The sequence below is a fragment of the Scyliorhinus torazame genome, chromosome 1 (genome assembly GCF_047496885.1).
Source record: "Scyliorhinus torazame isolate Kashiwa2021f chromosome 1, sScyTor2.1, whole genome shotgun sequence".
Lineage (NCBI taxonomy): Eukaryota > Metazoa > Chordata > Chondrichthyes > Carcharhiniformes > Scyliorhinidae > Scyliorhinus > Scyliorhinus torazame.
This window is the reverse complement of record NC_092707.1, coordinates 406327163-406347235: the sequence shown is the minus strand read 5'-3', so window position 1 is coordinate 406347235 and position 20073 is coordinate 406327163. Positions and strand designations below refer to the sequence as shown.

The following is a 20073-nucleotide window of genomic DNA, read 5'->3' as shown; positions in this document are numbered from 1 at the left end:
GCCGCCAGTTCGGGGAGGCTGGTACGGGAATTGAACCGTGCTGCTGGCCTGCCTTGGTCTGCTTTAAAAGCCAGCGATTTAGCCCAGTGTGCTAAACCAGCCCCTAAGGGTCAGACACTGAGTGACCCTGGCAGAACGCAAACTGAGTGTCAATGAGCAGGATATTGCTGAGTAAGTGCCGCTTGATAGCGCTGTCGATAACACCTGATGATGAAGAGGAGGTTGATGGGAAGGTAATTTGCCAGGTTGGATTTGTGGCGCTTTTTTGTGGACCTTGGCAATTTTCCGTGTTTGGCGCTCGTGCTGGTGTTGTAGCTGTGTGGAGATGGAAGCCGTGAGGCTGCTTTTTCTTGAAATGACTGGCCCAACTTGCTCTGCCTGGTTTCCTTTGTACCTACATGTAAGTAGAGGAACTTCATCCCATTCCATTCATGTCTACAATGAGGCAAGCAGCATAATTCTGTTCCTGAGAATCGAATAATGGAGCAGGCAATCTCAGCATGCTACTTCTTAATTTTTGCATTTGACCACACATCTTCCCATTCCTTGAAGTCCTATGCCATTTGCACCGAAATAATGGCGAGCCCTATTACCCTCATCTCTATTGAACAACAATTCCTCGGCCATTAGGTCTGGTTCTGCAGCTCAGTTCCCAGTTGTATTGAAGATACTGCTCCTTGGCTGATAAGCAAAACTGGGCCTATTGCAGTGACTGAAGAATAGAGAGTTACCTCAAATAACCCCCCCAACAATCACCCCCATGAACAATTTAGCTGCTCAATCTTCTCAAAAATGGCCAGAGCAGATTGCTGTCTTTTAAAATAATTAATGCACAGCAATTTGCGATCGTTCAGAGATGTGGTAGAGTACTGTATAGATTCAAGTCTGACTTTGCAAATTGCCTTGCCTGTGCTTTTGTTGATGGCTGATACTTTGACACTTTTTCCATGATCTCAGCGATTTCCCGGGCTTAAATTCACCTTCCGACTGTGGGAAGGATTTCTTCTGCTTATTATGTTTCATAAAGCTGTAAAAGTCTGCTTTAAAAACCCATTTCTTTCCAGACGTAATCTTCCACCTTTTTATCCTTTCTTCGAGAATAGACTCTCTGCTCATTAACTTCCTTCCGAGTTCACGTCCTCAAGCTTACACGTTCCGGCCTGGGGAACTGGGGAACGTACGTGTCTATGCCATTACATGTTGGTCTTCCCCACCCTCTTCAATGCAGCAACCAGTCTTCCTTCGGTTCTTATAATTGAAACCATGCTGTGTGCTTTTGACTGCAAACCCCGCACAATCTTACAAGTCTCTTCCCACTGCTATTTTAATGTTGGCACAATTATAATTGCAGCACAAGGCAATTTGAACTCAACAATGTTTTCACTCCCCTGCAGCCTCAGTAACAGTGGCCATCCCTTTCCTCGGATTCTGATGCTCTCTGAGTTGAATTCTGTCGTCATGGCTTTGACTCCATGCCACCCCCCTCCCCCCCCTCCCACAACAAAAACCAAAAACACAGCTGTCATGATATTCAGGTAAACATCATGGTACATACATACTGACAGACAGATCAACGGACCAATCAACACACACAACACCACAGCCAATCACAGACAAGAGTATACACACTATAAAACGGGGAACACAACACTTCCCGCGGACTCCAGCAGGAGACAGCTCAGGGCACAGAGCTCACAGCAAGCGACTCAGACATCCACCATGTGCTGAATGTATGTCCTAGTTAGTGTTAGGGTTAGGTCCACAGATACAAGGGGAATGAACGAACCCCAGTAACCAGTTAACCAATGTATATATAGTTAGTAATAAAACTGAGTTGTACCATTCGCCACCGTGTTGGTTCGTCTGTGTAGCAGAACACCCAACATGACAACAGCGTCAGCTTTCACCCAGCTCTACTTCACCACAACCCCCCCTCGACCCCTCCACTTGTTCTGTTTGTCTGACATCCGGAACCAGGGAAACAGGATTTCTTCAAACTAAAGAACCAAAGCCATTGTTCTCTCGCTACCAACCCCTCAGTCTCCCGGACAACTGACCCGGACTGTTTGCTGCATTGGTGTCACTACTGACCCCGGAGTGAGTTTCCAACGTTCACAATATCACCGAAGGCTGCCTATTTCCACCATCCTGCCTCAACTGATCTGCTGCTGAAACCTTCACCCATATCTTTGTTAGCTCCGGAAATGACTATTCCAATATACTCCTGGGCAGACTCCCACGTTCTGTGCTTTGTAAACTTGAATTCATCCCAGCCTCCATTGCCCACATCCTAATGCGCCCCAAGTCCTGTTCACTCACTATCCCCGTGCTGACTGACCTACATTTTAACTTCCCGTTAAACTGATGCCTTGATTTTACAATGATTATCCTCCTTGACAAATCCCCTCTCCCTATCTCTGCAATCTCCTGCGGCCCTTCAACCTTCTGAGATATCTGCATTCCTCCAATTCTGACCTGCTGAGCAATCCTGATTTTAATCGCTCCATCCCTGGTGGCCGCGTCTGCGATCGCCTGGACTCTCCAGCAATGAAACCCCCTCCTGAACATCCTCCTCCTCTCTCCCCTCCTTTAACACCTTTCCCTTTGACCAAAATGGCCAAATCGTATGCGGTTAGTGTCATATTTCATTTCATTCATTTCATTTCATATTTTAGTTTATTCTGCTCCTGTGAAGCACCCTGGGATTCTTTACTGCTTTAAAGATGCTGAAGAAACCCGGAGAGTAAGAGCAGCGGATGCTGGAAATCAGAATGCTGGAAATACTCAGAGGGTCAGGCAGTACCGACAGAAAGAGAAACATTTCACATTTTAGTTTGATGACGCTGGCCATTGGACCAGCTCTGGTGAAAGGTCATTGGCCTGAAACGTCAACTCTGGGCGGAAGTTTCGGATTGTTCTTCAAACGTGTCGGCTCCGGGTGGAAAAGTGGAGTGCAGCCCATCGGCTGCGCGAACAGCTTGACCCGTCATTGTTTTGACGCTTTGAACATAAAAGTGATGGGCGGGTCCCACGAGGTCATGTTGGCAGGGAAGGTTCAGAATCAGCTCCCGCCACCAGCAACTTCGGTTTTTCATAGATCAGAGGGGGGCAGTGCCAGGCCACTAGCCGGACATGACATGCCCCCCTGCCCCCCCCCCCCCCCACCCAGGGGCTGTACTGGTTTAGTACAGTGGGCTAAACAGCTGGCTTGTAATGCAGAACAAGGCAGCAGCATGGGTTCAATTCCCGTACCGGCCTCCCCGAACAGGCGCCGGAATGTGGCAATGAGGGGCTTTTCACAGTAACTTCATTGAAACCTACTTGTGACAATAAGCGCTGATTATTATTATTACCAGTGCACCTCTGGCAGATTCTATTCGGCAGGGGGTACGTCATGGCGAACCTGTCGTGATTCACGCACGCCAATGTGAATGGACAGTCTGACATGAGGGGGAAATCAGCCATAAACACTGATATGCAAATTCAAATAAATGTACACGGAGAGATCCCATTATATCATTGGCAGGAGGCGGGAACAGTGGAGCAGAGAAATCCCACCGGTATGAAAGCCATTTTTGGTCTCCCGCTCTATTCTCCGCCCCCTCCACCATTCCCATCCCCCCAAAAATGGAAGACCATAACCTCTGTTTCTTTCTCCATAGACACTGTCTGACCCGCTGACTATTTGCAGAATTTTATGTCTTTATTCTATATAAATACAGGTGGTGCTGCCATAGTTAAATATTTAATTGGTGTAATTTGATTGCTGCTCTGCAACTTTCCTAAGTTTACCTTAGCGGACAGCTTCAACATTTTAAGCAGCTCGATTATGTCCCAGTTCAACTGTCTGTTTTGAGAAGGAAAGCTTCCCAGACTGTGCCATCTTTTCTGATTATTATGATCTGTCAGTTCGCCTGCCATGCCTGTGAATCGATTTTGCACCTTCTCCAGTGTCATTTCATTCATTTCTATAACCTTTTCCACAACCAGAACTCCGCACCAGAGTGTCATCTAACCAAGGTTTAACTTCATTCCTCTGCTTTTCAATTCTGCCGCTCTAGAAATAAACAGAAGTGCTTTGTTCACACTATTTGTAGCTTTACTAACCCCGAATAAAGCCCCGTATCGGGGCGGCAAGGTAGCACAGTGGTTAGCACTGTTGCTTCACAGCGCCAGGGTCCCAGGTTCGATTCCCTGTGGGTCACTGTCTGAGCGGAGTCTGCACGTTCTCCCCGTGTCTGCGTGGGTTTCCTCCGGGTGCTCCGGTTTCCTCCCACAAGCCCCGAAAGACGTGCTGTTAGGTGAATTGGACATTCTGAATTCTCCTTCGGTGTACCCGAACAGGCGCCGGAGTGTGGCGACTAGGGGCTTTCCACAGTAACTTCATTGCAGTGTTAATGTAAACCTACTTGTGACAATAATAAAGATTATTATTATTTTTGCCACTTTTAATAAATTTGAGAATCTGTATCCCAAGCTTGTTTTGACCCTCCAACTCATTTTTGTTGAAGTGTTTGCAGCTCCCTATTCTTCCTTTTAAAATGCATGACCTAACATTTAATTGTACTGAAATATATTTGCCAGTCACATGCCTTTTCTGTACTTTTATTGATACCTTGTGCTCTGTTGCAGCTTTGATTTGTTGACAGAATGGAACTTATTCTCCATGGGATGTTGAAAAACTGAAATATGCGGCTAATGTGAACTTAAATAAATTTAATTCCAAATGCAGGACTGGGTAGGTTCAATGTAAAGTTAGTCAACCATCGGGCAGGACTAGGGATTAGAGGAAGCTTTCTTTCCGTCCAGAGTCATGGAAACATGGAACAGGCTCCCTTTGATAGGACGCTATTTAATGCTGCGTTAATTAATGCCTTCACAAAAGGGTGCATTGAGTATCTGCTTAAGAATAGGATTACAGGCCACAGGGTAACTGTAAGTAAAAAAGGAAAAAAAAATCTTTCATTTATGAGCGGCTGTCAAATGTTCCAGTGTGCTCCTTTTCCAAGGAGATGGTTTTGCAGTGGAGTCACTACACAGCAAGATCCCACGAGTGAGCCGTGTTTGTTTGAGGCAGGGGGAGTGGCGGCCATAGTAATGTCACGTGATCATTTCCCATCCACTCGGATAGGCGGGTGGGATCTCAGTTGAAGGTTTCATCTAACAGATGGACCATCTCAAACTGCTCCATTGGATAGTCAGAGGCTTTCCCCCGGGGTAGAGGGGTCAATTACTAGGGGGCATAGGTTTAAGGTGAGAGGGGCAAGGTTTAGAGGAGATGTACGAGGCAAGTTTTTTACGCAGAGGGTAGTGGGTGCCTGGAACTCGCTACCGGAGGAGGTGGTGGAAGCAAGGACGATAGTGACATTTAAGGGGCATCTTGACAAATACATGAATAGGATGGGAATAGAGGGATACGGGACCCAGGAAGTGTAGAAGATTGTAGTTTAGTCGGGCAGCATGGTCGGCACGGGCTTGGAGGGCCGAAGGGCCTGTTCCTGTGCTGTACCTTTCTTTGTTCTTTGTTCTTTGTTTGTTCTTTGTTTGAACACCACACCCTCCATCGTGTTCAGGATGAATGGTTGCCGGGGGGACATAGCCAGTTGGTTGATGTCACTTTTTTTAGTTCTGATTCTGAGAGACCACAAACCGTCAGCCAGCTGTGCTATTCAATCTATCTCTCTAGCAGCACCTAGGCAGCCCCGGCCCATGGGCCGAAGACCGTGTCTCCGGGTTTGAGGAATGTGGAGCCAGAGAACTGGATTGCAGATTGTGATCTATATAGAAATACAATTTCCACCAATGCCACTTTGGCCTGTCCATGATCCATGTTTGAAGTAAATAATCAGGTCTATGGCCAGAAAGAGTGTGAACTTAATTTTCATTCATTTAAATATATATGCTCACCATGAGGGTAAATTTCCCCCCAAATCAGATCAGTGTCCGACAGTTCCGCAACTCTCAAAAGTCAATCCATTAACTTTCGTAAATCAGTGCAAGTTAAGCAGTTACTTCCTTCTTCAGCCAGAAGTGCCGAGTGGATGATCCATCTCCACCTCTTCCGGAGGTCTCCAGCATCACAGATGTCAGTCTTCTGCCAATGCGATTCACCCCACGTGATATCAAGAAATGGCTGAAGGCCCTGGATACTGCAAAGGCTGTGGCCCTGACAATATTCCAGCAATAATACTGATGAGTTGTGCTCTAGAGCGTCCTGCGCCCCAAGCCAAGCTGTTCCAGTACAGCTACAACACTGGCATCTACCCAGTGTAGTGATCTGCATCACTGTATATACACAAGGTAATGTAAATACACTACAACTAAGTCATGACGAGAGGGAGCACCAGAGATGTCATGACATGCAGACACGCAACCAGTGGGTCATTAGAACAGGACACAACCAATGGGCAATCAGGACACCCAGAGGTGGCATTACCACAAGGGGGCACTACACGACCCATATAAAAAGGACAAGGCACACAGGCTCTGCCTCTTCCACCCACAGAAACCAAGAGAGCAGGACAGGGTTGATTATCAACAACATCACACCCTAGCACATGGTCAAGAGCCAGCTTGTATAGTTAGCAGAGTAGACTGAGTTACTAGTGTCAAACTCATTTAAGAGCATTGTTAATCACTCAATAAATACGTTAAACTTATCTCCAAGTCTGGAGCACCTTTCAGCAGAGCCGACATCAAGTAGCAGCTTTTGCTACTCGAGGTAACATAACACAACACCCGGCAATGTGGAAAATTGCCCAGGTGTGTCCTGTACACAAAGAATAGGGTAAATCCAACCTGACCAATGACAGGCCCATCAGCCTACTCTTGATCATCAGACTTGGGCGGAGAGATGGCAAATGGAGTTTAATCTGGACAAATGTGAGGTAATGCATTTTGGAAGGTCTCATGCAGGTAGGGAATATACAGTGAATGGTAGAATCCTCAAGAGTATTGACAGTCAGAGAGATCTAGGTGTACAGGTCCACAGGTCACTGAAAGGGGCAACACAGGTGGAGATGGTAGTCAAGAAGGCATACGGCATGCTTGCCTTCATTGGCCGGGGCATTGAGTATAAGAATTGGCAAGTCGTGTTGCAGCTGTATAGAACCTTAGTTAGGCCACACTTGGAGTATAGTGTTCAATTCTGGTCGCCACACTACCAGAAGGATGTGGAGGCTTTAGAGAGGGTGCAGAAGAGATTTACCAGAATGTTGCCTGGTATGGAGGGCATTAGCTATGAGGAGCGGTTGAATAAACATGGTTTGTTCTCACTGGAACGAAGGAGGTTGAGGGGAGACCTGATAGAGGTCTACAAAATTATGAGGGGCATAGACAGAGTGGATAGTCAGAGGCTTTTCCCCAGGGTAGAGGGGTCAATTACTAGGGGGCATAGGTTTAAGGTGAGAGGGGCAAGGTTTAGAGTAGATGTACGAGGCAAGTTTTTTACGCAGAGGGTAGTGGGTGCCTGGAACTCGCTACCGGAGGATGTGGTGGAAGCAGGGACGATAGTGACATTTAAGGGGCATCTTGACAAATACATGACTAGGATGGGAATAGAAGGATACGGACCCAGGAAGTGTAGAAGATTGTAGTTTAGTCGGGCAGTATGGTCGGCACGGGCTTGGAGGGCCGAAGGGCCTGTTCATGTGCTGTACTTTTCTTTGTTCTTTGTTCTTTGTTTGGATCAGACCGCTGGTTAGAATCATACCCGGCACAAAGGAAGATGGTTGTGGTGGTTCGAGGTCAATCATCTGAGTGCCGGGACATCACTGCAGGAGTTCCTCAGGGTAGTGTCCTCGGCCCAAAGATCTTCAGCTGCTTCATCAATGACCTCCCTTCCATCATAAAATCAGAAGTGGGGACTTTCGCCGATGATTGAACAATGTTCAGCTCTATTCGCGACTGCACACGTGAAGCTGACACGCAGCAAGGTCTGGACAATTCCAGACTTGGGCATTCGTGCCACACTAGTGCCAGGCGATGACCATCTCCTACAAGAGACAATCTAACCATTGCCCCTTGACAGTCAATGGCATTACCATCGCTGAATTCCCACAATCAACATCCTTATGGTCTTCAGGGGCTGGTTTAGCACAGTGGACTAAATAGCTGGCTTGTAAAGCAGACCAAGGCCAGCAGCACGGTTCAATTCACTGAACAGGTGCCAGAATGTGGTGACTAGGGGGCTTTTCACAGTAACTTCAGTGAAGACTACTTGTGACAATAAGCGATTTTCATTCATTTCATTTCATTCACTCAGTTATTGGGGAGATCTCTGAATGTCGATGATCACAAGCCGTTGCTTATTGATGAATAATTTCCTGCATTTAAGTCATTCTCTCTCTTTTTCTCCATTCGCCCTCTTTATGGTAGTGCTGGAGAGGAAAATATCAACCAGGCAGAGTCGGAACGAGCTGATAAGGAGAGGAGTTCTGAAGGAGATTCCTGATCAGGGTGAGTCCCGTGGTCGCCAGCCAGATCGAAGGAGAGTCTCACTGTGTTTAAATTAGTGCTGTTGAGGCTGTAGATGTAGTAGAAAAATATGCACTTTGGTAACATTTGTGAATAATGTATGCTTAGGAGACTTAAGACAATACGTAATACAATTCTTTTGGCTGCATCTAAACTGCAGTCCCCATCTTTCAGATAACATGTTAACCCAAGGCTCTATTGGCCCTTTCAGAAGGATCTGAAAGTTCCCAGGCGAGATTCTCTGACCCTGAGGCTATGTGTTGACTCCGTCGTAAACGATTCTGACCCCGACAGGGGGGCCAGCACGGCACGGGAGCGACCCACTCCGCTCCAGCTGCCGATCGCCAGTGTCAGATGGGCGCCACGGGTCTGCGCATGCGCAGTGGGACCGGCGCCAATACGCGCATGCGCAGTGGCTCCCTTCTCCGTGCCGGCCCCGACGCAAGATGGCGTAGGGCTACAGGAGTCGGCGCGGAACAAAAGAGGCCCCCAGCCCGAGAGGCCGGCCCGCCAATCGGTGGGCCCCGATCGCGCCGTCCGCGCTGGCGCCTATAGCACCGATTCTCCGCTCTCTGGAGAATCAGCGGGGCGGCGTGGCGCGATTCGCGCCCGTCCTGGCGATTCTCCAGCCCGGCCTGAGCTGGGAGAATCCCGCCCCCCCCAGGTCAGTGTTTTGAAGAAAATCAGGATGTTTTCTCCAGTGGCCTGGCCGATATTTATCCTTGAACCAGCTTCACCCAAACTAATTAATGGTGGCACAGTGGTTAGCACTGTTGCTTCACAGCACCAGGGTCCCAGGTTCGATTCCCACTTGGGTCACTGTCTGCAGAGTCTGCACATCCTCCCCGTGTCTGCGTGGGTTTCCTCCGGGTGCTCCGGTTTCCTCCCACAAGTCCCGAAAGACATGCTTGTTGGGTGAATTGGACATTCTGAATTCTCCCACCGTGTGCTGGAGTGTGGCGACTGGGGGCTTTTCACAGGAACTTCATTGCAGTGTTAATGGAAGCCTACTTGTGACAATAATAAGGATAAAGATAAAGAAATTATCTGACCATTATCACATCACTCTTTGCGGGATCTTGCTGTGCAATTGTGCTTCCTGCATCACAATAGTGCACAACTTCACCAGGTCGGAAGTGTTTTGGAACATCTTGAGGCTGTGAAAGGTGTGATTAACAAATGCCAGCGTTTTATCTTCTTTCTTTCATCCCTTCTTCTATCCCTTCCTTCCTCCATCCATTCATCCTTTCGCCTGTGTTATACTCAAGATTTAAAATCTTTTAGGTGGATGCTGTGCACCGTTGACTATCAGTGACGTCATCTGTCTCAGATGTACCTAAGTGGTTTTCTGGAGGAAATGCCTGGCGGGAGATTCAGCATTTAAAAGGTGCTAGTCGTTGCATTAAACCCTTGTGGCTCCTGAGAGCAGCAGTTTTCAGGAATAAAGAACAAAGAACAGTACAGCACAGGAACAGGCCCTTCGGCCCTCCAAGCCTGTGCCGACCATGCTGCCCATCTAAACTAAAATCTTCTACACTTCCGGGGTCCGTATCCCTCTATTCCCATCCTATTCATGTATTTGTCAAGATGCCCCTTAAACGTCACTATCGTCCCTGCTTCCACCACCTCCACTGGCAGCGGGTTCCAGGCACCCACTACCCTCCACCCACGGCGATTCGGGCCAGGACTGGATGCTGGCCTAATGCCTTTGCTGGCAGACGATGAGGGGGGGATGCAGATTCGCTCAGTGTGAGACCCTCCGCAGCCAGCATCTTCAGGAGATGACTACATAATTCAGCCCTCGGCATTTCCTTCTCTGACATTGATTGCTCAGGAAGGTTGGCTCAATGTGCATGTTGTATGGAACAATCTATGAAATACTATTGGAAGTCCTTCAGTGCCTCTCCTCCCTCTCCCCGCTGACTCCACTTCCTCTTGTAGCCCGCGCGCATCACCTTTTCAGTTCGGCACTCAGCTTCACCGCTTCGTAAACCTTGGTCAACATTTCCTGTTTCAATTTCCTCTCTTTCACGTTTGAGACTGTCAGAAAGCGACGCCTTTTCTTCTCCAGCTTTCTGCCTTTTGAAGAAAAATAAATAAATTCCAGCTCTCAAAATTTCCTTCCCCCCGAGTGTGTGAACTTTGGTTAGTACGATTCTCATGAACCTATTCCTTTACACCTCCTGACTGTTTTCAGCACAGGCTGAATCCACACTGCACAGCTACCCTACACCCAGGAGGGGAGCTGCAGCTGGAGTTTCAGCAATGAATGTGTTAAAGGACTGCGTAAACATTCGGTTGCTTGGTTAAATTAATTCCTTTTTCAAATTCTTCCCAATGGTGTTACTCAGTGAGTATCATAGAATGATAGAATTTACAGTGCAAAAGAAGGCCACTCGGCCCATTGAGTCTGCACTGGAAAGAACTCCCTACTTAAGCCCACACCTCTACCCTATCCCAGTAACCCCAGCTAACCTTTGTGGAGACTATGGGCAACTTAGCGTGGCCAATCCACCTAACCTGCACATCTTTGGACTGTGGGAGGAAACCGGAGCACCTGGAGGAAACTCACGCAGACATAAGAAAATAAGAACTAGGAGCAGGAGTAGGCCATCTGGCCCCTCGAGCCTGCTCCGCCATTCAATGAGATCATGGCTGATCTTTTGTGGACTCAGCTCCACTTCCGGCCTGAACACCATAACCCTTAATCCCTTTATTCTTTAAAAAACTATCTCTCTTTATCTTAAAAACGTTTAAAGAAGGAGCCTCAACTGCTTCACTGGCCATGGAATTCCATAGATTCACAACCCTTTGGGTGAAGAAGTTCCTCCTAAGCTCAGTCCTAAATCTACTTCCCCTTATTTTGAGGCTATGCCCCCTAGTTCTGCTTTCATCCGCCAGTGGAAACAACCTGCCCGCATCTATCCTATCTATTCCCTTCATAATCTTATATGTTTCTATAAGATCCCCCCTCATCCTTCTAAATTCCAACGAGTACAGTCCCAGTCTACTCAACCTCTCCTCGTAATCCAACCCCTTCAGCTCTGGGATTAACCTAGTGAATCTCCTCTGCACACCCTCCAGTGCCAGTACGTCCTTTCTCAAGTAAGGAGACCAAAACTGAAAGCAATACTCCAGGTGTGTCCTTACTAACACCTTATACAATTGCAGCATAACCTCCCTAGTCTTAAACTCCATCCCTCTAGCAATGAAGGACAAAACTCCATTTGCCTTCTTAATCACCTGTTGCACCTGTAAACCAACTTTTTGCGACTCATGCACTAGCACACCCAGGTCTCTCTGCACAGCAGCATGTTTTAATATTTTATCATTTAAATAATAATCTATTTTGTTGTTATTCCTATCAAAATGGATAACCTCACATTTGTCAACATTGTATTCCATCTGCCAGACCGTAGCCCATTCACTTAACCTAATCCCTCCGCAGACTTCCAGTATCCTCTGCATTTTTTGCTTTACCACTCATCTTAGTGTCGTCTGCAAACTTGGACACATTGCACTTGGTCCCCAACTCCAAATCATCTATGTAAATTGTGAACAAATGTGGGCCCAACACTGATCCCTGAGGGACACCACTAGCTACTGATTGCCAACCAGAGAAACACCCATTAATCCCCACTCTTTGCTTTCTATTAATTAACCAATCCTCTATCCATGCTACTACTTTACCCTTAATGCCATGCATCTTTATCTCATGCAGCAACCTTTTGTGTGGCACCTTGTCAAAGGCTTTCTGGAAATCCAGATATACCACATCCATTGGCTCCCCATTATCTACCGCACTGGTAATGTCCTCAAAAAATTCCACTAAATTAGTTCGGCATGACCTGCCCTTTATGAACCCATGCTGCGTCTGCGCAATGGGGCAATTTACATCCAGATGCCTCGCTATTTCTTCCTTGATGATAGATTCCAGCATCTTCCCTACTACCGAAGTTAAGCTCACTGGCCTATAATTACCTGCTTTCTGCCTACCTCCTTTTTTAAACAGTGGTGTCACGTTTGCTAATTTCCAATCCGTCGGGACTACCTTTGTTCCTTTGTTTAAGAAGGGTAGCAAGAATAATCAAGGGAACTACAGGCTGGTGAGCCTTATGTCAGTGGTAGGGAAATTACTAGAGAGAATTCTTCGAGACAGGATCTACTCCCATTTGGAAGCAAATGGACGTATTAGTGAGAGGCAGAATGGTTTTGTGAAGGGGAGGTCATCTCTCACTAACTTGATAGAGTTTTTCGAAGAGGTCACAAAGATGATTGATGCAGGTAGGGCAGTGGATGTTATCTATATGGACTTCAGTAAGGCCTTTGACAAGGTCCCTCATGGTAGACTGGTACAAAAGGTGAAGTCACACCGGATCAGGGATGAGCTGGCAAGGTGGATAGAGAACTGGCTCGGTCATATAAGGCAGAGAGTAGCAACGGAAGGGTGCTTTTCTAATTGGAGGGCTGTGACTAGTGGTGTTCCGCAGGGATCAGTGCTGGGACCTTGGCTCTTCGTAGTATATATAAATGATTTGGAGGAAAATGTAACTGGTCTGATTAGTAAGTTTGCAGACGACACAAAGGTTGGTGGAATTGCAGATAGCGATGAGGACTGTCAGAGGATACAGCAGGATTTAGATCGTTTGGAGACTTGGGCGGAGAGGTGGCAGATGGAGTTTAATCCAGACAAATGTGAGGTAATGCATTTTGGAAGGTCTAATGCAGGTAGGGAATATACAGTGAATGGTAGAACCCTCAAGAGTATTGAAAGTCAGAGAGATCTAGGTGTACAGGTCTACAGGTCACTGAAAGGGGCAACACAGGTGGAAAAGGTAGTCAAGAAGGCATACGGCATGCTTGCCTTCATTGGCCAGGGCATTGAGTCTAAGAATTGGCAAGTCATGTTGCAGCTGTATAGAACTTTAGTTAGGCCACACTTGGAGTATAGTGTTCAATTCTGGTCACCACGCTACCAGAAGGACGTGGAGGCTTTAGAGAGGGTGCAGAAGAGATTTACCAGGATATTGCCTGATATGGAGGGCATTAGCTATGAGGAGCGGTTGAATAAACTCAATTTGTTCTCACTGGAATGACATGGGTTGAGGGGCGACCTGATAGAGGTCTACAAAACTATGAGGGGCATAGAACGAGTGGATAGTCAGAGGTTTTTCCCCAGGGTAGAGGGGTCAATTACTATGGGGCATAGGTTTAAGGTGCAAGGGGCAAGGTTTAGAGGAGATGTACGAGGCAAGTTTTTTACACAGAGGGTAGTGGGTGCCTGGAACTCGCTGCCGGAGGAGGTGGTGGAAGGAGGGATGATAGTGACATTTAAGGGGCATCTTGACAAATACATGAATAGGATGGGAATAGAGGGATACGGACCCAAGAAGTGTAGAAGATTGTAGTTTAATCGGGCAGCATGGTTGGCACGGGCTTGGGGGGCTGAAGGGCCTGTTCCTGTGCTGTACTTTTCTTTGTTCTTTGTACCCCAGACACGGGGAGAAAGTGCAGACTCCGCACAGGCAGTGACCCAAGCCGGGAATCAAACCTTGGACCCTAACCACTGTGCTACCTTGCCACCATTTGGCATGAAAAAAAATTACTTGCATTTATATCGCGCCTCGTATCAACTTTAAAACCCTTTACAGCTATTGCAGTACTGTGCCAGGCCAGTGTAACGCAACAATTACTCACAAGTCGAGAAGTGATGAAGTCAATCGAGGCTTTATTAAGCAAGACTTGTTCCCCAGCAGCTCAGTTACAGAATGCGGCTGCTGGGAGAACCCGGGCTCTTATACTCCACCTTGCTGGGTGGAGCCAGCAGGCGGCAGATCCAACCAGGACCCAGTGCCTGTCTGCCAATAGCCTCTCGGCTTCACAGGTACCATACTACCCCTAATACATACCACCACAGCCAGTTACCATTCTAATCGAGGAAATGCCAATATGTGCACAGCAAGCTTCAACAAACAGTCATGTAATTAACGGCATGATAATCTCCTGTAAACTGACACTCCAGACAATCCCCTCACTCTTCATTGAAAGAGGGGCTGGTTTAGCACAGTGGGCTAAATAGCTGGCTTACAATGCAGAACAATGCCAGCATCGCGGGTTCAATTCCCGTTCCGGCCTCCCTGAACAGGCGTCGGAATGTGGCGACTAGGGGCTTTTCACAGTAACTTCATTGAAGCCTACTTGTGACAATAAGTGATTATTATTAAATAGTGCGATGGAATACTTTCTGTTCATCAGGGGAAGATTGGGCTCAATTTAACAAAACCAAACATGTATCTAACATAGGGAACGTTCCAAGGCACATGATCATCCTATTACAGCAACAAGCTCATCTTCAGTATCTTCAATGCCCTGTTCACTATCCAACCTGCCTGACTGTTCTAAACATTTGGATCTTTGAATGAAAGAAATTTCTCTTCAGTCAGTCCTGACCCGTGCTCCTGTTTCTCATTGTCCAATATAAAGTGTCCGGGCTAATCCTGGATTACATCAGAATTTGTCCAACTCAGCGGCATTCTCTCTCCATAACCTTTCAGTTGTCCTTCCTTCAACCTTTACCCAACACTGTAGTGTCACCACCACAGCAGATGGTCTGTGCTGATCAAGCCAAAATCCCAGAGGAAAACCTCCTCATCGTGTCCTTTTTCTGTATTTTGAAAACAAGATGGAGCGACTGATTGCCGAAGTACAGACCTCCAGTAGCACTTCTAGAATTTTAAAACTTAAAAAGATTTATTAACACAAAGAAAAAAACTTAAGCAGATGAGATTAAAATTACACTGTTAAAGCAATCTTTCAAAACTTTCCCAAAATAATCCACCTGGTCAGAAAACTTTCTACTCTGACCGCACTGTTACTTCAGACTTTACACCTTCTCTCAGCACAGAGTTGATCTCTGGTCATCTCTCACCGCCCCCCCCCCCCCCTCTGGCTGAACGGAGAATCTCGCCAGCGGATCAAGGCAGAAATGTGGTGTGTCGGGGCGGAGCATCCCACCCCCTATCTCTCTCCGAATGCGATCTTTAAAATCTCAATCGATTTACTTGCAATTCCAACTTCAGCGTGACTTCTCATTACAAACGCATGCTACAAGCACTTCTACTTCTTATTCTCCCAGATATGCTGGTCGGGATTCTCCGACACCCCTGCCGGGTCGGAGAATCCTCGGGGGCGCGCGAGAATCGTGCCATGCCGCCCCGACGATGGCTCGCCGATTCTCCGGCGCCTGCGGGACCACCGCCGCACTGGTCGGGGGTCGTTGAAAGCCCCCCCCCCCCCGGCAATTCTCCGGGTCTCAAGGAGCCGAGTGCCCATCGAGGTCGGCCGAGTCCCGCCGGCATGGGTTGTTCTGGTCCCACACGGCAGGACCTGGAAGTTCTGTCTGCGGGGGCCGTCCTGGTGGGGGGGGGGGGGGATTCCGACCCCGGGGGGGGCCTCCAGGGTGGCCTGGCCCGCGATCGGGGCCTACCAATCAGCGGGTGGGCTGGTTCCATGGGGGCCTATGTTCCTCCGCGCCGGGCCCCTGTAGGAGATAGAACATAGAACATCGAACATTGCAGCGCAGTACAGGCCCTTCGGCCCTCGATGTAGCGCCGACCTGAGAAACCACTCTAAAGCCCATCTACACTATTCCCTTATCGTCCATATGTCCATCCAATGACCATTTGAATGTCCTTAGTGTTGGCGAGTCCACTACTGTTGCAGGCAGGGCATTCCATGCCCTTACTACTCTCTGAGTAAAGAACCTACCTCTGACATCTGTCTTATATCTATCTCCCCTCAATTTAAAGCTATGTCCCCTTGTGCTAGACATCACCATCCGAGGAAAAAGGCTCTCACTGTCCACCCTATCCAATCCTCTGATCATCTTGTATGCCTCAATTAAGTCACCTCTTAACCTTCTTCTCAATAGCTCAATAGGGCTCCACCATATTGCCCTGGGGCCGGCGCGGCGGCGGGAACGCACTCCCGTGCGCGAACTCACACCGGCCGTAGCGCGCCTGTGACCCAAGCCGGAATCGAACCTGGGACCCTGGAGCTGTGAAGCAATTGTGCTATCCACAATGCTACCGTGCTGCCCCAAAAGTCTATAGAAGCTGAAAGAGCATCTGTGGAAAAAAGAAAAAAGCTTAGGTTAATATTTTGGGTCTGCGACTCTTCCTCAGATCCCTACATGGAATTTTAATATCAGTCTGACAGTGGAAAGAAAGAGCCCCAATTGAGAGTCCTTGGGCGGGATTCTCCGTGAATCGGCGGGATGGCCCAAATCCGGCACCAAAAACGGTGCGAATCACTCCGACGTCCGACCCCCAGAAAACACGCAAATTCTCCGGCCGGGAATGGGCTAGTAGCGACATGACACCATTCGCAACGGCGTCACCCATCACGGACGCGCGTGGCGTCACTGCACAAAAGACGCACCCCACCCCCGGCGTCCCGGCAAAATCGCCGCCCACTGCGCAGCGCCAAGTGAGACCCCCCACTGCCTGCCCACCTTTCCCCTTCCCCCTTTCACCTTCCCCATCCCCCCTTCACCCAGATCCCCCCTTCTCCCATATCCCTCCTTCCCCCATATCCCCCCTTCTCCCATAACCCCGCTTCCGCCATATCACCCTTCCCACATATCCCCCTTCCCAACCCCCTTCCCCCATATCCCCCCTTAAACCATATCCCCTTCCCCCATATTCCCCCTTCTCCCATATCCCTCCTTCCCCATATCCCCCCTTCCCCATCCCCTTCCCCCAGATCCCCCTACCCCAATATCCCTCTTCCCCATATCACCTACCCCATATCCCCCCTCCCCATCCCCTTCCCCATATCCCCTTCCCCATATCCCCCTTGCCCAATATCCCCCCTTCCTCCATATCCCCCTTCCCCCATATCCCCATCCTCCTAGCCCCCTTCCTCCATATCCCCATTCTCCCATATCCCCCTTCCTCCATATCCCCTTTCCCCATACCCCCTTCTCCATATCCCCCCTTCCCCCATATCCCCTGTCCCCCATATTCCCCTTATCCTCCCATCCCCCATATCTCCCATAGCCCGCTTCCCCCAGATCCCCCATATCCCCACTTCCCCCATATCCCCCTTCCCCCATATCCCACCTTCCCCATCCCCTTCCCCATATCCCCTTCCCCATACACCCTTCCCCATATCCCTCCTTCCCCATATCCCCCCTTCCCCATCTCTTCCTCCAGATGCCCCTTCCCCCATATCCCCCTTCCCCCATATCCCCCTTCCCCCATATCCCCCCTTCCCCCATATCCCCTCTTTCCCATATCCCCCTTCCCCCATATCCCCCCTTCCACCATATCCCCCTTCCCCCATCTTCCCCCTTCCCCCATATCCCCTTCCCCATATCCCCCCTTCCCCCATATTCCCCTTATCCTCCCATCCCCCATATCCCGCCATCCCCATCCCCTTCCCCCATATCCCCTGTCCCCCATATTCCCCTTATCCTCCCATCCCCCATATCTCCCATAACCCGCTTCCCCCAGATCCCCCATATCTCCGCTTCCCCCATATCCCCCTTCCCCCATATCCCACCTTCCCCATCCCCTTCCCCATATCCACCTTCCCCATACCCCCTTCCCCATATCCCTCCTTCTCCATATCCCCCCTTCACCATCTCTTCCTCCAGATGCCCCTTCCCCCATATCCCCCTTCCCCCATATCCCCCTTTCCCATATCCCCCATATCCCCTTTCCCCATAACCCCTTCCACATATCCCCCCTTCCCCCATATCCCCCTTCCCCCATATTCCCCCTTCTCCATTTTCCCCTTATCCTCCCATCCCCCATATCCCCCGTATGCCGCTTCCCCCATATCCCCTTCCCCCTTATCCCCGCTTCCCCAAATCTCCCCTCCCCATATCCCACTTGCCCCATATTCCCCTTCCCCATATCCCCACTTCCCCATACCCCCCTTCCCCCATATCCCCCTCCCCATATCCCCATCTCCCATATCTCCCTTCCCCTTATCCCCTTCCCCCATAACCCCTTCCCCATATGCCCCCTCCCCATATCTCCCCATCCCCATCTATCCCTTCCCCCATATCCTCCCTTCCCCATATCCCCCTTCCCCCATATCCTCTCCACACCCCCTTCCCCCATATCCCCATCCCCCTTACCCACAAAACCCCCTTCCCCATACTCCCTGTCCCTATATACCCCTTACCCCCAAAACCCCCTTACCCCATACCCCCTTCCCCATATCCCCCTTCCCCCATATCCCCCCTTCCTCCATATCCCCCTACCCCCATAGCCCGCAGGCCCATTTCCCCCTTCCTCCATATCCCCGTTCCCTCATGTCCACTTCCCCATATCCCCTTTCCCCGTACCCCCTTCCCCATACCCCCTTCCCCATATCCCCTTCCCCATATCCCCCTTTCCCCATATTCCCCTTTCCCCATATTCCCCTTATCCTCCCATCCCCATATCCCCTGTATCCCACTTCCCCCATATCCCCCATATCCCCCCTTCCCCCATATCCCCCTTTCCCCATATCCACCTTCCCCCCAAATCTCCCCTCCCCCATATCCCACTTGCCCCATATTCCCCTTCCCCATATCCCCCCTTCCCCCAAATCCCCCTTCCCCATATCCTCTTGCCCCATATCCCCCTTCCCCCATATCCCCCTCCCCATATCCCCATCCCCCATCTCCCCCTTCCCCCATCTCCCCCTTCCCCCATATCTCCCTTATCCCCTTCCCCATATCCCTGTCCCCCATATCCCCTTCCCCATATCTCCCCATCCCCATCGCCCCCTTCCCCCATATCCCCCTTCCCCCATATCTCCCTTCCCCTTATCCCCTTCCCCCATATCCCTGTCCCCATATCCCCCTTCCCCCATATCCCCCCATATCCCCTTCCCCCATATCCCCCATATCCCCTTCCCCATATCCCCCCATATCCCCCTTCCCCCATTTCCCCATGTCCTCCTTCCCCATATCCCACCTTCCCCATATCCCTCTTCCCCCATATCCCCCTTCCCCATATCCCCTTCCCCCATATCCCCCTTCCCCCATATCCCCCCATATCCCCTTCCCTCATATCCCCCATCCCCCATATCCCCTTCCCCATATCCCCCCATATCCCCTTCCCCCATTTCCCCATGTCCTCCTTCCCCATATCCCACCATCCCCATATCCCTCTTCCCCATATCCCCATATCCCCTTCCCCCATATCCCCCTTCCCCCCATATCCCCCTCCCCATATCCCCCTTCCCCCATATCCCCCTTCCCCCATATCTCCCTTCCTCATATACCCCCTTCCCCCTTATCCCCATTCCCCCCTTCCCTCATATCCCCTTCCCCATATCCCCCTTCCCCATATCTCCCCTTCCCCCATATCCCCCTTCCCCCATATCCCCCTTCCCCCATATCCCCCTTCCCCCATATCCCCCATATCCCCCTCCCCCCATATCCCCCCAACAGGCAGGACAGGCTGGCAGCTCGCCATCCCAGTCGCCCGAGCCGCAGCCTGGCCCATCTAGGCCAGGCCGCCCTAGGAAACGGCCGCCAAAGGGGTCCCGAGCCACAGGGCAGGAATCACAGGAGTCCACCTCCAGTCCTGTTGCACC

The 20073-nt window shown here is 49.8% G+C and overlaps 1 protein-coding gene across 1 annotated transcript in view; it reads left to right on the top strand.

Moving 5' to 3' along the window:
- Positions 1-20073, top strand: part of LOC140428158 (phosphatase and actin regulator 2-like) — a 220840-nt gene that overhangs the window by 110918 nt on the left and 89849 nt on the right. The window contains 1 exon segment of the mRNA XM_072514289.1: positions 8377-8457. Coding sequence (XP_072370390.1) covers positions 8377-8457 — 81 coding nt within the window.